General features: G+C 37.4%; 1 protein-coding gene across 1 annotated transcript in view; it reads right to left on the bottom strand.

Moving 5' to 3' along the window:
• Positions 1 to 22,038, bottom strand: part of FBN2 (fibrillin 2) — a 224,886-nt gene that overhangs the window by 92,326 nt on the left and 110,522 nt on the right. The window contains exons 9-16 of the mRNA XM_055548444.1: positions 15,743 to 15,895; positions 14,018 to 14,251; positions 12,949 to 13,086; positions 10,424 to 10,543; positions 8,599 to 8,724; positions 7,633 to 7,755; positions 5,876 to 5,998; positions 37 to 189 (exon numbers count right to left, since the gene is read on the bottom strand). Of these exons, the coding sequence (XP_055404419.1) occupies positions 37 to 189; positions 5,876 to 5,998; positions 7,633 to 7,755; positions 8,599 to 8,724; positions 10,424 to 10,543; positions 12,949 to 13,086; positions 14,018 to 14,251; positions 15,743 to 15,895 (1,170 nt within the window). The remainder of the gene's footprint in view (positions 1 to 36; positions 190 to 5,875; positions 5,999 to 7,632; positions 7,756 to 8,598; positions 8,725 to 10,423; positions 10,544 to 12,948; positions 13,087 to 14,017; positions 14,252 to 15,742; positions 15,896 to 22,038) is intronic.

Below are 22,038 nucleotides of genomic sequence, written 5' to 3'. Positions count from 1 at the left end.
TTCCTTTTCAGGTACGGAACTGGCAAAGGTGTCTACCTGAGTTTTTAGCAGGGCATGGCTGGCAGGGCTCTCCAAAACCATAGTCTGGATTGGCACAGCAGCATTCCGACTTGGTCACGGCGCCGGGGAAGGGCCGCACACACACTCCCTTCTTGATCCCACCGTAGCATGTACTACGCATGTGAGTGTCTGAGGAGAAAACAATGACTTGAGATAGTGATACAGAGACAAAGAGATTTCAAAACAGAAGGCTTCTTGTAACTTAAGTGGCCACTATATAGGAAGCTTCTGGATAGCATCTGTCACTTCTCTTTTTCTTTGTATCTTTAGCATCTCATAGCATTAGGAGATCAACAAATGTTTATTGTGAGAGGAAAAGAATAAATGCATACGAACAATTTTTTTCTCCAATAATTTTTATGCATTACACAAGCATCAATTATCCCACTTATCCTCACAGGCCCCTCATTGACCCAGGTATATTTCCACAGCTATAAACAAGCTTCTCTTGTTGCAGAGCTCGGATCCTAGGGCACTCGGGCTTCAGTGGTTGCAGCACCGAGGCCCAACAGTTGAGGCTCCTGGGCTTCAGAGCACAGGCTCAGTAGCTGTGGTGTGTGCTTAGTCCAGGGCATGTGGGATCTTCACGGACCAGGGATCGAACCCGTGTCTCCTGCATTGGCAGGCAGCTTCTTTACCACTGAGCCACCAGGGAAGCTCTGTTATGACTATGTTTTAATCTCTGACTCTCAACAAATCCAGTTCTATAAATATTACCACTACTATGTGTCTGTGGTGCTGTGCCTGTTGCTTTATAGACATTATGTCATTGAACATTCAACAACTCCATAGGGTAGTGATCATTATCCACTTTTCATAGATGAGGAAGGTGAGGTTCAGAGGCATTATGTAAGTACCTCCAAGTCCTAGACTATCCACTGCCTGAGCAGAAATTCAGACACAGGCTTGTATGACCTCCAAAGCAATTCTTCTTTATACTATGTCAGATTATACCCTGAAGACACATAACCTGGTTACTGTGCTCATCTAAATTCTCATAAAATACAGGACAACTTTATGAGATGGTAAATGGTGAACTATTAAAAAAAAACTCAGATCATCATACAGGCCAGAGAAGCAGTAGAGCTTTTAAGCAGTCTATTATATAGTAATTCCATCAAAGAGATAATTATTATAAATATTTATAATTATTCACAATTTGTTGGAAATAATTAATTTTATCTGCTTGCTATGCAAAGTACTTATGTCCTGTGATCTGGTGTTTTTTCTGGTTTAACAATGAGATGGATGTGTGGCTGCATGAAGCAGAGATGTGTGTATGCTCAAATGGAAGAGGTTTTCCGACACTGACCCTGGGGAGTAGAAGCGCTGTTCCTTTCTGCCTCTGCTATGACCTCGTTTGGGAGGGTCAGCTCTGAGTTACAAGTATAGGACTCAACAAATACAACATAATTCATGACTTGCAGTAAGATTTTTGTGAGTTCTTAGGATGGTACCCTTTATCTCAAAGGCATCCCAGAATGGTCAAAGTTATTTCTATTTTCATGCTGAGAACGTAAGCCAGGGGCAATTTTTAGAAGCAAGTTGATAAAAAGCCTATGGTACTCACTTCTACCTTTGATGAAAACAGTTGAGTTTTCCCTTTTCAAAGACCCCAGATTGGAACTCTAGTTCATTTTATTCTCTTCAGTGTAAACAAGCCAGCATTCACAGTAGACAGGATTAGAGACACCGATAGCAGCAGGACCATCAGTACGAGCTCACATGAATGTTTTGGTTGGTGATTGGACTTAAACCCTATGCTATGCCTTTTCCATGTGTTATCAAATTTCTCCATGTGTTTTCTTTCTTAAAGACTGGAATTGCTGAAGGATTTTCTCAGATAATTAGCATACTTTACCTTTGTATTTACCAAAGGTAAAGTATATATGGGCACAAATGCTAATTTTACTTTATTCTTCATTTTTCAGTATCAACATTTCTTTATAGCTCAAAGCAGCAACTCTTAAGACTATGTTTAATGTAACACTACTATTCTGATTTAACAAAACAGTAGTAATTGTAATAGTTTACTTATTGGGTATGTGTTATGTGCCAGACATCATTCAAGATTTATACCAATAAATCTAATATTAACCTATTTGATCCTCAAAACAACCAGTGAGGAAAGGATGCACAGAGAGGTAATGTATCTTGCCTAAGACCACACAGCTAGTATAAAGAGCAGAACTAGGGTAAAGAACAAAAATTAACCTTTTAGCTGACAGAACTGTCAAAGAGTGTTCATGAAGATGCTGAAATACTCTTAAGCTAACATAACAGGATGTTAAAAAGTAAATTTAAGCTGAAATCTCATGGTGCTAAATAACATATAACGAGGTGAATTTTGAGACTCCATCCTGAAGGAAGTAGAAACGGAAGATTCGTTGCCAGGTTCTTAAACCCCTCCCAATATCCAGGATACAATTTAGAGAGAGGCAATTAAGAGTTTTTGAGGAGGATTTTTTGGGGGCAAGAGCCAGATTACAAATTGGGCATGCTTCCATCTTCACTGCTGGGCAAGAGAAAAGAGCTTCACAGGGAACAGCTTGAAGAATTTGTACCAAACTCTATCAGGGACCCCTAGCACACAGGAGAGTGGCTGCTATTCCCACCGCAGAATCAAAGGACAAAGGCAAGAGCAACCTCTGTTCACTCAGTTCACAGGGCAAAGGGTGGCATGTCCGGTGGATTCGACGAGGCCACGGTAACTGGAGGCTCTAAAATGAACGCATAGAGAGGAGACGAGACACCATTAGGGACAGTCTGTCTAAAGTGGACTGCACAAAGACCTGGGGTTGGGCCAGGAGCAGCCACCAGGAGAAAAATGCAGCGTCTGCATCTTGTCACGGGCAGGCCAATACTGTTGACACCCTCATGAAATCACTCACAAGGATGAAGCTGGCTTAAACTTGTGTCAAGCCCAGAAATCTTGAAGTAACCCTAGAAGAGTGTGCTTCTGCCTTCTTTCCTCTCCCCTTGTGCTTTGACTGCTCTGGTAGAGTCAGAAACATCCCAAGCTCATGAAGGTGTGAGCTTGGGAAGGGAAGTCATAACTTCAAATCAAGTTCAGAATATTGACTATTATACATCACTGGACATTCTAACTGCTAAATCCAGAATGTTTTCATTACCTCAAGCAGTCTTTTAAATTTCTGCCATCTAAAAACTGTAAAGTTAGAGGTACCTAAGTTTTCTTCCTTATTAGATAAACTGCTCCCATTGAATAATTAAAAATATGTTTTGAAAGGATTGAGAAAATACAGTTGCCTTTTGTTCATATCCTGTCTGTGAATCATGCTTCTTCAATATCCTGGTTACAACAGTAGTTTAATTTTCTGAAAATAAAAAACCCCATCTCAGTATGTAGGTAAACAAAAATGAACAAACAAATGAAATGTAAAATTAAAGTGTGAACTCTAATAATAATTCATAGTAATGATTCATTTCTAACCTCAACAATCAATGCGTCTAAAAGCATCTCAAAAGGCAGAAGACATGAAGAAAACACATCCAGCATGTTAAAGAAGAGCTATATAATTTTACACACAGAACAAATGGTGTTTTTATTTTAAAACGTTTAAGTAATTACAACTGTGAAAAACTGGAGAGAGATTCCCCCAAAATTCTAATGCTTTTTCTGTATATGGACAAGAGAATGAGTATTTGTGTTTGAACACTCAATTCCTAACAACTTCTCATATGTCGGTTGCTTAAAAGAAAAATTTCTCCCTCCAAAACTGGTTTTGAACCAATCATAGATTTCAGCAAAGCCATTTAGATAAAGGAAAAAGGCAACTGAAAATATTTTAGCCCTTTAAGCAGAAAGGAGCTACATTCTTCTAGTTACTGTATTTGAAAGAGTCCTGAACGAAAGTGCTGACAATCGTGTAAGCTGAAATAAATCCTAGCCTGGATAGAGTGGATGAAACTTTAAGTGGACAGATTATTTCCATCTGCTGTTGCTTCTTCTTCTTTTTTTTTTTTACATAACCTTCAGAATCCAAATGTTTTGATTCCCATAGGTTAAGAATAAAGTATAACCAGCTATGTCTGAGAAAGAATTTCATTTCTCTCAAATAATACTTTTAAACCACTGAGTATGTCTGTCTTTTACTCTATGACCTGAGAAATAGATGGTGCACAATGGCTAATTCACTTTCATGGAAGTGCTTTGGAGAGAATATGGCATTCAATGTATTTTCACAACTACTCCCTCTGCTCTTGATATCATTAGGACATAGTGGTTGGGGTTTTGAATGCCAAAGATATTTTCGTTTTGCCCGCCTCTTTAAAGCTGATGCCTGTTCACTCAAAAGTAGGAATTATTCCCAAGAGGAATGATGAATGGTTTCAAATAAAATATACATTTTCTCTCATACTCTTTCCTCGTTTCTATCATTACACGGCACTGAATAACTATTTAGAAACATTTCCAACTTTTGATATAAGTTGAAGTTCTAACATATAAATTATTTACATTTAAAATTTTTTTTGGGAAAAGCAGCAGACTCACAGACATAGAGAACAATCTGGTGGTTACCAGTGGGGATGGCAGGAGGGGCAACATAGGGATGGGGGAGTGGAGATACAAACTGTGGGTGTAAGACAGCTTAAGGACGTACTGCACAGCATGAAGAATATAGCCAATATTCTGCAATAACTGTAAGTGAAATTAACCTTTAAGATTGTATAAAAATAAAATTTAAAAGGCTTCCCTGGTGGCTCAAACAGTAAAGAACCTGCCTGCAATGCAGAAGACCCGGGTTCTGTCCCTGGCTGGGAGGATCCCCTGGAGAAGGGAATGGCTACCCACACCAGTATTCTTGCCTGGAGAATTCCATGGAGAGAGGAGCCTGGCAGGTTACAGTCCATAGGGTCTCACAAAGAGCTGAACACAGCTGAGCGACTAACACACACATTTTAAAAAAATGTTAAAGCTCAGATCACAAAAATAAATATTGTTTGGGTAAAAATAAGAGTTTATTTAAATACAACTGCTGTCCCTGTTTCATGTCTCATTAATTATAAAATATATATCCATTGTATGTAGCGTTCGTCTCTCGATTGCGTCCAGCTCTTTGCGACCCCAGGGATTATATAGCCTGCCAGGCTCCTCTATCCATGGGATTCTCCAGGCAAGAATACTGGAGTGGGTAGCCATTTCCTTCTCCAGGGGATCTTCCTGACCGAGGGATCGAACCTGGGTCTCCTGCATTACAGGCAGATTCTTTTCTGTCAGACCAGAGAGACATGGTTATCTAACAATATGAAGGACACTGGTAAAGGACAATTTTCTTTTCCTTCTCTAGCATTTCTATCTCATCAGAGGCTACTGAAGGGAGCTAGTTGGGCTCTTTGTACCTTTTTAAAAACTGCCTTATTGAGATATAATTCACATACAAAGAATGCATCCATTTAAGGTAAATAAATTCAATAGCTTTTAGCGCATTCATAGGGTTGGACAATCGTTATTCTAGCTGATGTTAGAACTTTTCATCTTCTCATAAACACCTTTAACAATCACCTCCTTCTCCCACCACCCTCAAACTCTCTGCTCTGAGCAACCACTCACCTGCTCAGTCTCGACAAATCTGACCTTTACAAACATTTCATTTGGAATCGTACACTGTGTGGTCTTCTGCGTGTGGCTTCTTTCACTTAGCATGATGTTTTCAAGCTTATCCATGCTTTCACGTATGTTAGTATTGCGTTCCTTTTTATGGCTGAATATTATTCTATTGTATAGATACACCTTTTTCCCGTTTTCAAAGATCATTCGGTCACTGGGGCCATTACAGAATGTTTCACTTACCAACACACACGCGTCCGTCCACACCCACAGCCAGACCTGGGGGACAGTCACAGCGGAAGGATCCTTCGTTGTTGATGCAATGCCCATTCATGCAGATTCCTGGGGTCTGGCACTCATCAACATCTGCCCAGAGAGGGGAACACAAGCCGGGCCATTACTCTAACTTTATTACAGAGTGGACCTGTTGCCACTGCTGTACACTTTGAACATTTGGTTTTCAATTTTATAACTTGTGCGAGAATACACAGATGTGACAGCGAATCTTTTACACAAATGCAACTCTTTCAAACACATTTTCAGAAAGATTGCATGAAAGTAGATTGTTTTACCCATTAGAAGAGTATGACAAATTCATTTTTCATTATTTATTTGGCAATTCTGTTTAATATTAAATGATATTCAACTCAAATTAGTTAAGTGAAACAAATTCTTAAAACCAAGGTAAATGTTTTTAACTAACTTTCATTTACACATACATAAAATTCCAAGATGCTGTTTTAATATTAATTCAGTCAGTTCACAGTAACAAAATAATTTGAAGTCTCTGGTAATTTTCAAAGTGCTTAAATTTATGAAATGTAACCCACCATTAAATGGCTTCCCTGTAAAGGGGAACAGCCTTCAAAACACAGAGCTGCCAAATCACGAGCATTTCAAAATTTATGGATTACAGCATTTGTAATAAAAATTAATAAAAGTTTCAATAAAGCAAGAACTGGTGAGATTTAGGTCATATTTTTTGTATATTTAATTTTCTTAAGAAATGCTGAAAAAGTTACAGGCTGTAATGTAATGCTACGCACTGGAACAGAATGCTAATCTCATATCCTGTGATTAATCCAAGTTAGCTAACCTTGAGATGACATTCCAGTCCTGAGTTCAATCAGCAAAGCTACAATATTTCTATTTAATAGTGAACTTCCTTTTCATGAATAGTCAAGAAACTACTTTCATTCAGAAATACAAGAATCAGTCTTGATTTTTCTCTGTCCACTGTCCCTGGAATTTCACTGACATTATAGGGTTTGGCTATGAGTATTATTTGCTATTCAGATCAATTTGTGTGACTGAAGGCAGGAAGTATTCATGGAGTTAATTTTGTCCAAAAGGAGGAAACTGGAATAAAACTTGTTTTTGTAGTAGAACTACAAAATTTGTTGCATCTTATTAAATTCCAACTGTGAATATAAACATAATGTAGTCTTATTTATTTCCAAGACTTATCTTTTGCTTAGTAAAGTTACCACTAGAGCTTGGGCTTCAAAATGGTTTTATAAATAAAAGAGTTGCTAGAAATATTCAAATTACTTCTTCATGAAATCAATACAAGGCTTTTAGATATGGACATGGTAACAAATGATATGTGAATTAGCTTATGGAAAAGTTATAATGCAAAACCAGTAATGAATGACAGTGGAAAATCTAGTTCTGAGAATACAATATTTTTCTTCCTCTTTTTTTATGTAAAAAGTTGAGAGAACTTATTTCTTCATTGTCTTTTCCAGATTTGCTAGAACCACTCTGTCATTCCCTTAATTCTTCCTATGCCATTATTATTTTTGTAAAGACACTGGTGTTCCACAGACCACAAAGTATGTTTTTCTAGGAAGCTTTAGACACCTGCCGTACTGAATTACCGAGAGTTGTGAATAATACAAAATCCACATGAAGAAACCGAAGTAATTCTTGTATGATTCATTCAGATAAAAAAGATGGTTTCAATCATGGTTACTTTCCCATCTCAGAGCCATACGTACCAGTGCAGTAACGCCCATTTGGAGCCAAGATAAATCCTGGTTTGCAGATGCACTTGAAGCTGCCATCTTCATTAATGCACATCCCATTCAAACACATGTTGGTAGTTGTACATTCATCATGGTCTACAGAAGCAGAGAGTGACTTACACAACTGGCCTGGAGGAAGCCAGTTCCCCCCTTCCTACAAACAACTGCCAGGCATATTCTACTGCATAAATGAGCCAAGTGGTCACAGACTTTTTTTTTCCTTATGAATGCCAACTGAGTGAGAGCAAATAGTGCGGAAAATGTGAAGGACCATTAGTGTAAAGGACACAGAGGAAAAGCATTAAGGAAATTTTGTGTGTAGTTTCTATTAAAATCACATGAATAGAGTTTTATTTTGATTACCAAAAAGTTACTATTTCTTTCATCGGATGTTTATATTGTATGAGAGAATAAAGCAATGGCAAAGCTCACTACACGTGAAATGATCTGGACTTTGATTAGTGGGTGAAATATGTGCTTCTGTGCAAATAGAATATTTCTGTGGCATATTGGTGTTTACTACACTGCTAGACATCACCAGGACCACAAATTTGGAGATTTGATTATCACATACATCAAGTGTTTTTGTGCTTCCCTAGACTGGAGGTGGGTCTTTTCTGTGTTATCAATGTTGTAACCCCAACAGTCAAAATACAGTAGGTGCTAAAAATTACAAAGAATAATTGTTACTTTAATTAAACATATGCCACACAAGAAATTTCCAGAAGCAATGAACTATTCATTTATTATATTTCCAAAAATTCTGTCCCTTCACTTTAATAGTCTTTTGTTAAATGTATTTATATTTTACCTAAGTCATCTGAATGACTCTTATATATGTGCTGTATGAGCTTTCATGGAAATAGTCTATATGGTTCTAAATAAAAGTGTATATATCCCTTAAAAAATCTTTTGCAAGGGAGTAGGCACTTTCCATACCAACACAGTTTTTTCCATCTGTAGTTAATTCAAAGCCAGCATTGCAAATGCACTGGAAACTTCCATCTGTGTTCACACATCGACCGTTCTTACAAAGAACCCCATTCTGGATGCATTCATCAATATCTGGGGAAATGAACAATATTAGTCTTTTAAAATCACAAAAGCAATAAGACAATCCATGTAATATCCAGGTCATGGTGCTTCTTTAGAAAAATGTTCATCTCTCACCAGTTTTTTTTATTGGATAGGTAGGTGTAAGCAGTTCTACAGCCCTGACTTATAATAGCTGAAGGAGAGAAGAAAAAGAAAAATGAAATGGAGTGTACAGTGAATGTAGAAGAGGGTGGACAGTACAGCTAGAATGTAGCTGCTTCTGACACAGTGGTTGAAGACCTTAAAAGTCAGAGCAAATGAAACTGCTTATATGTGGAATCTAAAAAAAATGGCACAAAAGAACTTATTTACAAAACAGACACAGAAAACAAACTTATGGTGACCAATGGGGTGAGGTGGGGAGGTATAAATTGGGAGACTGGAATTGACATATACAGACTACTATATATAAAACAAAAAACTCAAGGACCTATTGTGGGCTTCTCTGGTAGCTCAGCTGGTAAAGAATCTGCCTGCAATGCCGGAGACCCTGGTTCGATTCCTGGGTTGAGGAGATCTCCTGGAGAAGGGAACAGCTACCCACTCCAGTATTCTTGCCCAGAGAATTTCATGGACAGAGGGGCCTGGCAGGGTACAGTCCATGGGGTCGCAAAGAACCAGACACAACTGAGCAACTTTCACTTCACATTACTTCACTTCAAGGACATACAGTATAACACAGGGAACTCTACTCAATACTCTGTAATGACCTATATGAGAACAGACTCTAAAAAGAGTGGATATATGGGTGGTGGTGCTGGTTGAGTCACTAGGTGGTGTAACAACTCTTGTGACCCCATAGACTGTAGTCCGCCAGGCTCCTCTGTCCATGGGATTTCCCAGGCAAGAACATTAGAGTGGGTTCCCATTTCCTTCCCCAGGGGATCTTCCTGACCCAGGAATCAAACCTGTGTCTCCTGCACTGCAGGTGGATTCTTTACCACTGAGCCACCAGGGAAACCCAGATATATGTAAAAGTATAACTAAATCACTTTGCTGTACACTGAAACTAACACAACATTGAAAATCAACTATAGTCCATCAAAAATTAATTTTAAAAAAGACAAAGCAAGGAGCTGAATAAGAATGGAATCACTAAAGAATATCTGGATTAAGAGCAACATGACAAAAACTGCTGGAATAAAGTGATTCAAGCAACTTCCAGTAGATGAATAGGAAATTTAAAAAGGAAAAGAAGGATTATTTTCTAAAAGAATTCTGGGATGAATCAGCAGTGAGGTAGAGCATTTGGACGATGCTGGTGGGTGTAGCAATGAAACTGCATTAAGAGCAGTCATGATGTGGTATTGGACTACGTGTGAGGTTCAAAGAAAACAGTAGCTGAGAACAACAATAAATCTTAAACTCCGTTAATCAGAGAGCAGTAATGCTACTGATCTTACTTGGAGAAAGGAAGCTGTAATCTAGGGAAGGAAGATATACCAGGGTTTTTTTCTGACACCAGATACCACACTGCCTGTGTTACATATGCAAAGAAGTATTTATGTTTGAAGAGAGCACTTTGAGGGTGACATGCAGTAAATCTGAAATAATGTAACAGCACTTATTTCATTCCATGTCTTTCTTGAATAAATTCACTTTTAACCTCAACAGCCTGGGTCACTATATTTCATGGAACATTTTCATATGTGAAAGCAAGCTGCCTTACCAATGCATGCTTGCTTGGTAGGAGTCCGCTGGAATCCGGCGTGACATTTACAATAATAGGATCCAGGTGTGTTAACACAATCTCCATTAGTGCAGGGATTTGATGTGCATTCATCAACATCTGTGAGCAGCAAAAGAAACCATTACAGACTTCACTCCATTTCTAGAAATGTTTGTTTAAAATACATTTAGGCCTCCCAAATTTGAGAGAAGGCCAGTCAGTGCTAATAGTCTAAATAGCAGAGTATTTATAAAGGAATAAAAATTCCTTTCTTCAACTACAGAGGCCCATCTGGAGAGTTACAAAAATATCACCTATTGGAGAATACAAGAGAATTTGCTTTAACCAAGAAATAATGGTCTTTCAATTTGAATAATGTACAATGATCAAAAGCATGAGCTTGGGGAAGACACAGCCATGAGTTCCCAGAGGCTAGAAAATGTTTATTATCTAAGTAATATGGGCAAGGTAATAGCCTCTTTAAGGCTTACTACAGAGTTAGAAGATTAATTAAAAGATTTTTAAAAGATATATATTTATATTATATGTTGTCACTTCTATTAGTTTTTAAAAAGACAGATAAATTATGGAATTTTTTGTTAACCATTTTTTGTGAACTCAACTATGTATGTAACTATGTATTAAGGCTTGGATAATATTTTGAAGCAAAAAACACAGGATAGTGTAAAAATGGAAATTAAGTTTAAAAAAAAGTTTATTATATTCAGTAGTTGCTGGTTTCTCTAGGATCTTAAAATTGGCACAGGGATTTTTTTGTATAAAATGAAGTTTTATGGAAATACTGATTCTGATCCTAAAGGTGAGAAACGTCACTACTCTCTCTTTAAATTCTCTAAGTCTTGATCAAATGCAAATTTATCACAGAATTCAAGGACTGTGCAACTGAATGACAAAGTGGACAGCAAGGATTAGTTAAATCCTAGAGAAATCATGTTTGTGTTAGAAAAAGCAATGCCCACTAAGTATTATTTTGAATGCCGGTGAATTAAAAGCCTGGCTGACTGGTTAGGGCACAATGATTTGCCCTTTCATAGACACAGAGAAGCCATTAACATATACAATTTCAGCTAAATTGGTGAGCACAACAGTAAAATCAATTCACAGTTTTACCATTTTTGTAAACATATTGCTTCTTTCACAGATATTCTTAAAAGAGGAACTGTACTCTAACAAACTCACCAACTTCATTAATACAAACACCTAGACTGAAAGCAATTAAACTTTCTCTGGTAACAGAGTGGGGAAAAAACAGAGCAAATAAAATTAAAAACAACAAAGAAAAGCAGGAGTAAATACTTTTTCCATTCATCCAAAGATGCCTGGCATCCAAAGATGCCTCCATTGAGACTCACATTTAAGCTTTTGGTTGAGCCAAAAGAATGAAGCAAAATGAGAAAAGACAGAGTTGAGAGTGTTAGTAAGCGTATCAAGTATGACTAATGGTCTGTGCAACAGGCCAGATCACCTTCAGTAGACAGTGCTGCAGGTCGTGTCTGACTCTTTGCGACCCCAAGGACTATACAGTCCATGGAATTCTCCAGGCCAAAATACTGGAGTGGGTAGCCTTTCCCTTCTCCAGGGGATCTTCCCAACCCAGGGATCCAACCCAGGTCTCCGGCATTGCAGGCAGATTTTTTACCAGCTGAGACACAAGGGAAGCCCCATGGTCCTAAAACGGTCCTTAAAAGATCATCAAAACTCTCTTCATTGCCAAATACAGCAGTGTTTTTGTCCTCTTTGTATTTCATTTTTTGGCTGTACTTAACACGCCTTTTCTCTTGAAAGCACACCTTTTCAAGGCTTCCGTGATACATATTTTCTAGATTATTTTGCCATCTCACCAACATTATTACTAATGTTGCTAGTCCCCAGGGTTCTAGCTGTACTACTCCTGCTCTCTTTTAACTCTTCCTGTTTTTCAGCCTGGCTGCAATAATCACCTATATGTTGCTGACTCCTAAATTTTTAACTCAAGTCCTGAACACTCCTCTTAGCTTTACCCCTCTACAGGTCAATACCCAAGACACCTAAAATTCAACATGCCCCAAAGAGATTCATCAACCATTTCTTCCCAATCTCTGCCTTACAGCTCCTGTTAATGATGTCACCATATATCCAGTGTTACTCAGTGAAGAAGGAAGAAAAGGGAGGGGCAGAGACAGAAATCATAACATTTAGAACCAGAAAGGACAGGGGATTCTTTTTTCTTTTTCTTTCTGGCCATGTCATGCAGTATGTAGGACCTTGGACCAGGGGATAGAACCTGCACCCCCTGCAGTGGAAGCATGTAGTCTTAACCACTGGACAGCCAGGGAAGTCCCAGGCAGGGGATTCTTGAAATAGTCCAGCTCAGTAGTAGGTTAAGGAAGCACATGGAAACGTAAACACGTAAGAAAGACAACTTGGAAATTAGTTTTACTTCAAAATCATATTCAGCCCTACTTGTTCCTGTAGTTTAAAAGCTATTTAAAAAACTAAGAAGAATGAAGGACTCATGAACTTACCTATGCAATCCCCATTTGCATCCTGCTTATAACCCATGTTGCATTCACATCGGTAACTAGAGACAGTAGGTATGCAGCGTCCATTTAAACAGAGATTAGCATGGTGCTTACAGATGTCTATTGTCTGGTTCAGAATAGCTATGAAAAATCAGAGCACAAATGATACTCCATCACTCCAACACGGATTACTTTCTTTAAAGTCGATTTTCAAAAGGATGTTTAAGTACATTATTTAGGTGTACACATCAAAAGCCTATATTATTCTGTATTTTATTAAAACTTTAATGTTGGAATTTAAAAACTATTCTTGAGACACATGGTTATAACTTGTGTTTGTTAAGTTATATATCTGGAAAACTTTGCCCATAATGTCGTCTTTTTAAAATGTCAGGAATGTTCTACTGTACATTTGAATGCTTCCCACTTTTTTTTTTTGGTAAGCATGCTGAATATCCAGATATAGTAAACAGGCAATATGCCAAAAAGAACAAACATAACACTGTAAGACATCATTAAATATTATTAGCAAGAGCAGTTATTTTAAAAAAGAATGAACTTAAATGTCAAGCACACCAATGCCAATTCTGGCTAGAAGCCCACAGTTCTCAATTTCTCAAGTTATTCAACAAAAGAGGGCGAGGAAAAGAAAAGATATTTCATTATAATATTTGTTTAGGCACAAGCAAGACATATTCAACTTATTTCAGTTGAGAAATGGTTCTGGAAAATAATTCAAGGAGTGTATGATTGAGACAGCTACAAGCAGCCAAATGAAATACACTGGAACCAAAAAGAATGCTCTTTAATGGCATCATCTGGTCTTGGAATATTACCCCACTCTCACCTCTATTTTCAAAGAGAACCTGGGTCACTCAGTCTTTTCTCCAACTTAGAAAGTTTATGGAACATAAAAAATAACACTTTACTAAGACTGTTTTACTGTATTATGCTTTAGACCTCGAAGTAGGTTTCTGCACACACACACACACCTTTTGGGAAAAAGGATTAGATATTATAATATCTTTTAAGGGGGAAAGCTAAAGAGTCTACACACAAAGTGAACACTCACTTAGTCCCGTGATGATGGGCCCCTGCCCCCCGGCCCCTACACCAGCTCCCCCAACGCCAGGAGAAAAGCCATTGCCTCCAGGAATGGGGATGAAGCCTGCTCCTCCGGGGCCATAGCCATTGCCATTGCCACTTGGGGCAAAGCCATTCCCCCCAGCGCTTCCAGGTCTGGAACCAGCACTCCCTGGAATCCCTCCTATTGGAAGTCCATCCAAGCAAAGTCTGCGATATTCCTCTAAAAGAGAAGAAAGTTCAGTTAAACACAAATGGATATATTTCTGCATAATAAAGGTAATTTGTCTGTTGTAATAATCATTTTAGGTTATCTATGCTTCATGATATGAATAAGTCAGTTATTAGCTTGATAAATGTTTTCAATGCTAGCAGTAGCAGGAAAAATACAGGTGCTTCAGGAAAAAATGGAAATCTATAAGCCATATTTTAACTGAGTTGCATACCCAAAGAATTGTCTATACATATTCTTTGATTTTATGTCTCTAAGTGCAACTCATAAAATTCCAGATATAACTTGCATTTGCAAGAAATTCACTTGAATAGATGGATACTAAACCTTTAAGTAATTCATTCTATATTTGGTTTTACTTAAATCTCCATCAGTATCCTACCTACACATTTTCCCTCTTTTCTTTTTCTAAGGGATTAATATAATTTAGAATAATTTTTTTTCTAATGTGGACTCTTAACAGAATACAGCATTTAATAAGCTTTTAAATCTGCTAATTGTTTGTCCAAGTATCAAAGTTGAGGGAAAAATGTATAATTGCCTTATTTTCTTAACTGTTCTCAGAATTAGGGCACCATATAAGAAAAAATGAAAACTGTTTAACTCAAGTAATTGTTTGAGTATTAATATGACTAGGATGATGGGTTTCCAAAATTACACACTATGCATTACCTCTGGTTTTTAAGAAATTTTACTACTCAATTTTGGAATTTCAAGGATTAGAAATTTAGAAAGAAAGGCCCTTATTTTTTTCCCTCCATAACAGAACATACAGATGTGTATGTTTATAAGCATATTTCAAAAAGCTGAATTATTTTTCATACTTATAACATGGAGGCAATATAATAACATAGTATCAATATACTTTTATGTGATGAACACTACACTTTACTATGCATGTTATATTAACAAGACGAACTACTTCTTGTTCATCTTAGAGCAATTTTCTGGTATAGCCTCAGCTACACGGCAGTTAATATAGCAAAGTGAATGACAGTGAATTCTGAATACAAAATTCAGTGTATTCTGAATTTTCAAGGTCATTAGAAAAGGGAGGAAATATCTCTTAAGGACTGGAGCACAATAAGCTGAGGGTATGCCTAAAATAAAATAAATGAAGACCAAACTTTGTTACTCCAGCTTCAAATGGAAGATTAGGTTTTAAAACTGAACTTAAATACTGACATTTAAAATAATTATTAAAATTCTTGCTTGTAAAATTTAAAAATAAAATAAAATTTAAAGAAGTTAATACATGATCAGCGGTTAGGGTTTTTCCTAATATTAACAAAAAGAATAGAATGAAGACTTATTGCAATAAACAATGTCACCCTAGCCCCCACAAAAATCACCCAAGTCATACTGAAGACACTAAAAGGAATGCAAAGATGATCTGTCTTTAAGGAAAACACCAAAGCACATTATTGTTACTAATTTTCCTGCCACTGCGTGTCCTGAGCACATGAGCAGCCAACAGCTCACCAGAGCCTCTGACGGGACAGGCTTCAGGAATGGTTCCGATGCCCCAGCAGCGGCCGGGCTCACAGCAGCACTGCATTCTGGTCATCCTGCCCGGAAGCTCTTGTGCACAGCGACCGTTCACCAGGCCCGAGAAACATGTGCCTGTTCTCTGATCTAAACATGGGAAAAGAAAACAGAAGACACGACAGAATTACCCTGAGTCCTCACATCATTTACTGTACACGTTAGGAGATGCTGAGTTAAGGGGATTATTTTACTCAATTTCTATTACATCTCTTTCTTTCCATTTCTATCACATTTATTCATACTTTTGTCTATTTACAAACAAATACTCACTGAGCACCTGTGCCATGCCATACCCCAGGTGTACAAAAAAGAGAGGCATGAAGCAGCTATGAGCCCACATGCAGTAAGAAGCCACACCCAGACAGACAGAGAGCTCAAATGAGGGAAAGCAAAAAACCCATCTAAGCCTAGACTAGTCAATCAGTCACCCAGCAGACCTGCAGATGTATACTGTTGTTCACTACAGAAATTGTATGGTTATTTATTACACAGCAATACCAAACTGTCACAGGTACTATTTTAGAAAGACTGATCAAAAACAGCTCCTTTGAGGCAGTGACATCTGAGCAGACTTTAATAAGGGGAGAGCATGAGCCACACAAGTAACCTGAAAGCAGAGAAGTTCAAAGAGAAAGAAGATGTGTTTCACGTGCATGAGAAATGAGGAGTCAATGTGACTGGAAAAGAGAAGGCAGAAGGGAGGTAGAAGATTCTGAGCTCAGAGGCGTACAGAGGGCAAGGGCACGTACAGACTCAAAAACTACGAGGAAGTACTTTCTGATTTTATTTGGAGCGCCAAAAAGAGTGAGTCCAGTTTCACTGCATATTATTTAACTTTTAACAAGATGCTTCCAAGAAGTTCTGTCCGTGACCACAAGAAGAAACACACACAACCATCAGGAGCTACATGTCACTGATGCAGATGAAACTGTTAACTATAAATAATGCTATTAATAGGGAAGGCCTAATTTTTTGTACACTAGATACTGAGTTTAAAAATAAATATATTATTTCCTTGAATGGTCCAAAGCTTACCTCAGGTTGCTTCCACGCTGTTGTTAAATAAAAGAATTAGCTTTAGTTAGGTATTATTCCATGTAAGAATCAGAATGCCTATCAGTCCCCAAAAGAAACCTAGTATGACCGAGAAAGCACATAATTCAACTCATGCAGGCTTACTTAAAGGCACTGCAGACACTTTACAAATGTCACAATTTTTTTTTTAATTGGAGGCTAATTACTTTACAATATTGTAGTGGTTTTTGCCATACATTGACATGAATCAGCCATGGGTGTACATCTGTTCCCCATCCTGAACCCCCCTCCCACCTCCCTCCCCATCCCATCTCTCAGGGTCATCCCATTGCACCGGCCCTGAGCACCTTGTCTCATGGAACGAACCTGGACTGGTGATCTGTTTCACATATGATAGTATACATGTTTCAATGCTATTCTCTCAAGTCATCCCACCCTCGCCTTCTCCCACAGAGTCCAAAAGTCTGTTCTTTACATCTGTGTCCCCTTCGCTGTCTCACATATAGGGTCATTTCATTACCATCTTTCTAAATTCCATATATATGCTTTAGTATACTGTATTGGTGTTTTTCTTTCTGACTTACTTCACTCTGTATACTAGGCTCCAGTTTCATCCACCTCATTAGAACTGATTCAAATGTATTCTTTTTAACGGCTGAGTAATATTCCATTGTGTATATGTACCACAGCTTTCTTATCCATTCGTCTGCTGATGAACATCTAGGTGGCTTCCATGTCCTGGCTATTATAAACAGTGATGTGATGAACACTGGGGTACAACATGTCTCTTTCAATTCTGGTTTCCTTGGTGTATATGCCCAGCAGTGGGATTGCTGGGTCACCAGTTGGGTGTGGACAGGCTGTTTGTCATTGGGAATAATTTCATAGGTAGATTTCAACTCCCAAGAATGATCCAGGAAAGTCATTTTTAGAATATTCATTCCAGAAACCTAAAGTATTATATTCTTAAATTTACTTGATTTACTCCTCATGAATAGGATGAAAATTAAGATACGGAACTTCTAAACTCTTCACAGTAACCATTGTTACAAAATACATTCAGTGCTACACAGTATGCTGAACGTATTTGTCTCTTCAAGGATCTCTGAGGAGGAGGTGAACCATAAGATTTGGGAAGAAAAAGGAGTCATGGCCTTGAGTTGGGATACCTAGGTTTACATCAAAATATTGTTAATTGTTTTATTCTGTAACCATATCTACCTACTTCTTATTCATGAAATAGGGTTAATGGAAGGATTAAACAAAGCAATATATGCTCTGTTTCCAGCAGAACGATGTATTAGATACCGTGAGTATCCCTCCCCATGGAAACATTCTTGATAAAATATGAAAAACTACTTTAAAAAAATCATCTCACTGACATGAAAAAGGGGAAAAACTGAGTCTCAAAATGAAGTGAAAACAAGAATCTTTGGAAGTTAAGTGCACACCAAGGTTTCAGCTTTTTGGCTTCTGTAAACTCAGGAGACTCTGGTTTTCAACTCTTGATAGTTTTACAGAGGCCAGAACCTAAGAGATAAAAGCCCAGATTCACCTCTCTAATACAAAATGAAACAGGACACTCCCTCATAAAGCAGGGGTCCCAAGCAGCTATATCCTTGTTATATGGCTAATGCAGAGAAAAGCAGCTAAGAGACGTGCCAGTTTCTACCTCCGTGCTAGATGAGGGGGAAAAAAAAAAGACTCTTCCTAAGAATGTGAAACCACAAGCTCTTTCTCACATAGATGGCTCTGTTGTCAAAATATTAAGTTTGTGTTCTGAAAATTTCAAAGGAGGAATATTATATAAAGAGGTCTCCAGGTAGGGATATTCAAAGTACCTCACAAAAACCAACACAACTGAGGACTTAATACTGACATAGGTCTCAAAGTATTTCCACATATAAAGTTCCAGGAAAAAAGGAGTAGCTAACAGTAAAGTAACTAAAGAAGTAGGTAAATAAATAACAGCCAGGGGAACAAGGCTCAATGAACAAAAGTTAGCTGAATAAATAGCAGGTTTCAGATACTGGAATGGTCAGATCAATTTTGAAAAATCATTAATTGTTTTTAATTAATGATAATTATGGCACCCCACTCCAGTACTCTTGCCTGGAAAATCCCATGGATGGAGGAGCCTGGTGGGCTGCCGTCCATGGGGTCACTAAGAGTCGGACACGACTGAGCGACTTCACTTTCACTTTTCACTTTCATGCATTGGAGGAGGAAATGGCAACCCAATCCAGTGTTCTTGCCTGGAGAATCCCAGGGACAGGGGAGCCTGGTGGGCTACCGTCTATGGGGTCACACAGAGTCAGACACGACTGAAGCAACTTAGCAGCAGCAGCATTATATATTAATAACTAAATAACCTTTAATCCATTTAAGCAATTAAAAAACTAAAAATGTGAACAGAGAAAACAAGTCTGCAAACAATGAAAGAACAGACTTAAAAACATTCAATGAAATGTCTGTAAATAAAATAATCATAACTGAAATAAAACACTTAGTGACTATATTAAGCAGTGTACTGCACATAGTACAGTTAATGGACATGAGTTTGAGTAAGCTCCAGGAGTTAGTGATGGACAGGGAAGCCTGGTGTGCTGCAGTCCATGGGGTTGCAAAGAGTTGGACACGACTGAGCAACTTAACTAACTAACTACACATAGATGAAGAGAGAATTCCTGAGCTGGAAAAAGTAGCTGAATATATCATGGTTGTGTAGTTCAGAGTCAAAGAGATGGAAAATCTTGGAAAGAGGTTAAGAACTATGGGGCTGAGTGTGAAAAGGTAATTTACATCTAATAAGACTAATAAGAGTATTAGAAAGTGTCAAAAGCAGACAGTAGGGGGAGAGGCCATAGTGAACAGATATTAGTTTACAACTTTCTAATGATGTTGCAAGATAAGTTCAGATCTAGGTTGTCCAATAAATCCAAAGTGGGAAAACTAAAAAGAAATCCAGAGTTTGCACCACATCACTCTGAAACTGCAGAACAACAAAGAAAAGAGGTGAAGATATTAAAAATAGCTAGAAAAAAAAGATAGATTATCTGCTAAGAAATTATATTTAAATCAATCACTGACTTCTTAGTAGCACCAGTGGATGCTAGAACACAACAGAACATTATTTTCTGTATGCTGTGATAAAATAACTGTCAACCTAAAATTCTGTACCCCAGAAAACCATCTTCCAGAGGGAAATAAATTAAGGCCATTTTCAGGAAAACATAAACTGAATTTTCTACAAAAAGGTTCTTGTCTAAGTAAATTTTAGAAGAGTGTTTTAGGTAAAAGGGAAAGCAATTCCAGTGGAAGGTTTGAAACATATGAATAAATAAAGAGGGAAAACACTGTTAAAATACATGGACAAGTAATAAAATATCAAACAATAATAATAATAATGATTAATTTGTTGCAAATGAGGAGTGGAAATTGGTTGGACTTTTTTACCTTGGAAGGGAGAGACCAAAGTGTAACCATTCTAATGTTCTTTTACTGTTTATAGGTGGGTAAAAATACAGACAATTTTAGGCTTTAAGTTATTATATATGTATCCTCAAGCAGCCAGGATAATCACTAAAACCACAGAAATAAAGTATGTATTTCTAAACAACAGATGAAAAAGAATGGGCTGTGGAAGAATGGAAAGAGGGAATGAAAGGACAAAAGCCAAAATAAATCTAAAAAAGAAAGTGAGAAACAGAAAATAACAAAAAAGAGAAAGCACAATAAACGAGAAGCAAAAAATGATTATAATAGAAATAAAACAAATGCATCAGTTACTGTAATACACAAATGAATTTAAATATCAATTTACAAGATAAAGATTTTGAAGCCATGTCCCCCCAAATTTAGAGTCAGGCTGTTTAAAGAAACATATTTAAAACAAAAGGAAGCAGAAAGATTGAGAGAAAAAATATCCAAATAGCATATAATTAAATCTTCCTCTCCAATTCACAAAATGCTGTGGAAAAAGACATTAGATAAAACATATCAAAAGAAAATATTTAGAAATGTATCAAGAGGAAAAGAAAGAAAACTTCAGACAGTCAATACGTATCAAAAAAGGTTCAATTCACTATGAAAATATAACACTTTTAAGCAGTCATTACCTTATAACATAGCATCAAAACATTAGAGCAAAAACTTAAAAGGCCACATGGAGAAACTGAGAAATCTACTACCAAGGTGGAACATTTATACAACTCTGTAAGTAACAGATAGACACAGCAGATAAAATCTAGTAGTTCTAGGAATAATTTGAACAGAACAGTTAACAAGTTTGATCTAACAGATATAGCTATCCAACGAGAAAACACAAAACTCAAGCCCACATAGAAGATTTTCAAATCAGGGGAGCCCCTGACACCTCTAAACCACTAATGTGTCAAATACACCAACATACTGGAAATAAGGTAATATGTTAATAAAAAAAAATGAGTAGGAGCTGAACAGGAATCTGTATTAGGCTCAGAATTTGGAAGTCTTCAATGACATTGTGAGAGTTCACAAATGTGTACTTACACTGAACACTGCAATGCAAATAAAAATGCCTCGTAATATACAGGCACTACTACATTTTCCACTAATGTATATTCTACTTTGACTAGTAAAATACAAATTCATTTAAAATTATTACTAAATATCCAGTAGTTTGTTTCATTATGTATTTTTCTCAAAGATATTGGGTTATCTGGATCTGAAAACATTTTTGATGTTAAAGAGGAGGTCTTCAAATTCAGTAAACATAATTAACTACTATAATTAATTAACTATAATTAGTTAACTATAATTAACTCCTGTAGTTTGAAAACCTTTCATCAGTCCTATAAGATATGCTGGAGGAAACCATGTCACTTTTGAAAGGACTGAGGGACAGGCAGAGAGGACTGGCAAGTAAATCATAACTAATTTTCATAAATTCTACAATTGGTCTCTTCAAGGAGATCAAACCAGTCAACCCTAAAGGAAATCAACCCGAACAGTCATTGGAAGGATGATGCTGAATTTGAAGCTCAACACTTTGGCCACGTGATGCGAAGAACTGACTCGCTGGAAAAGGCCCTGATGCTGGGAAAGACTGAGGGCAAGAGGAGAAGGGGGGCGATAGAGGATGAGATGATTGGATGGCATCACTGACTCAATGGGCAAGAGTTTGAGCAAATTCAGGGAGATGGTGAAGGACAGGG

The sequence above is a fragment of the Bubalus kerabau genome, chromosome 1, assembly GCF_029407905.1.
Source record: "Bubalus kerabau isolate K-KA32 ecotype Philippines breed swamp buffalo chromosome 1, PCC_UOA_SB_1v2, whole genome shotgun sequence".
Taxonomy (NCBI): domain Eukaryota; kingdom Metazoa; phylum Chordata; class Mammalia; order Artiodactyla; family Bovidae; genus Bubalus; species Bubalus kerabau.
The sequence above is the reverse complement of the archived record's forward strand: the minus strand, read 5'-3'. Positions and strand labels throughout refer to the sequence as shown.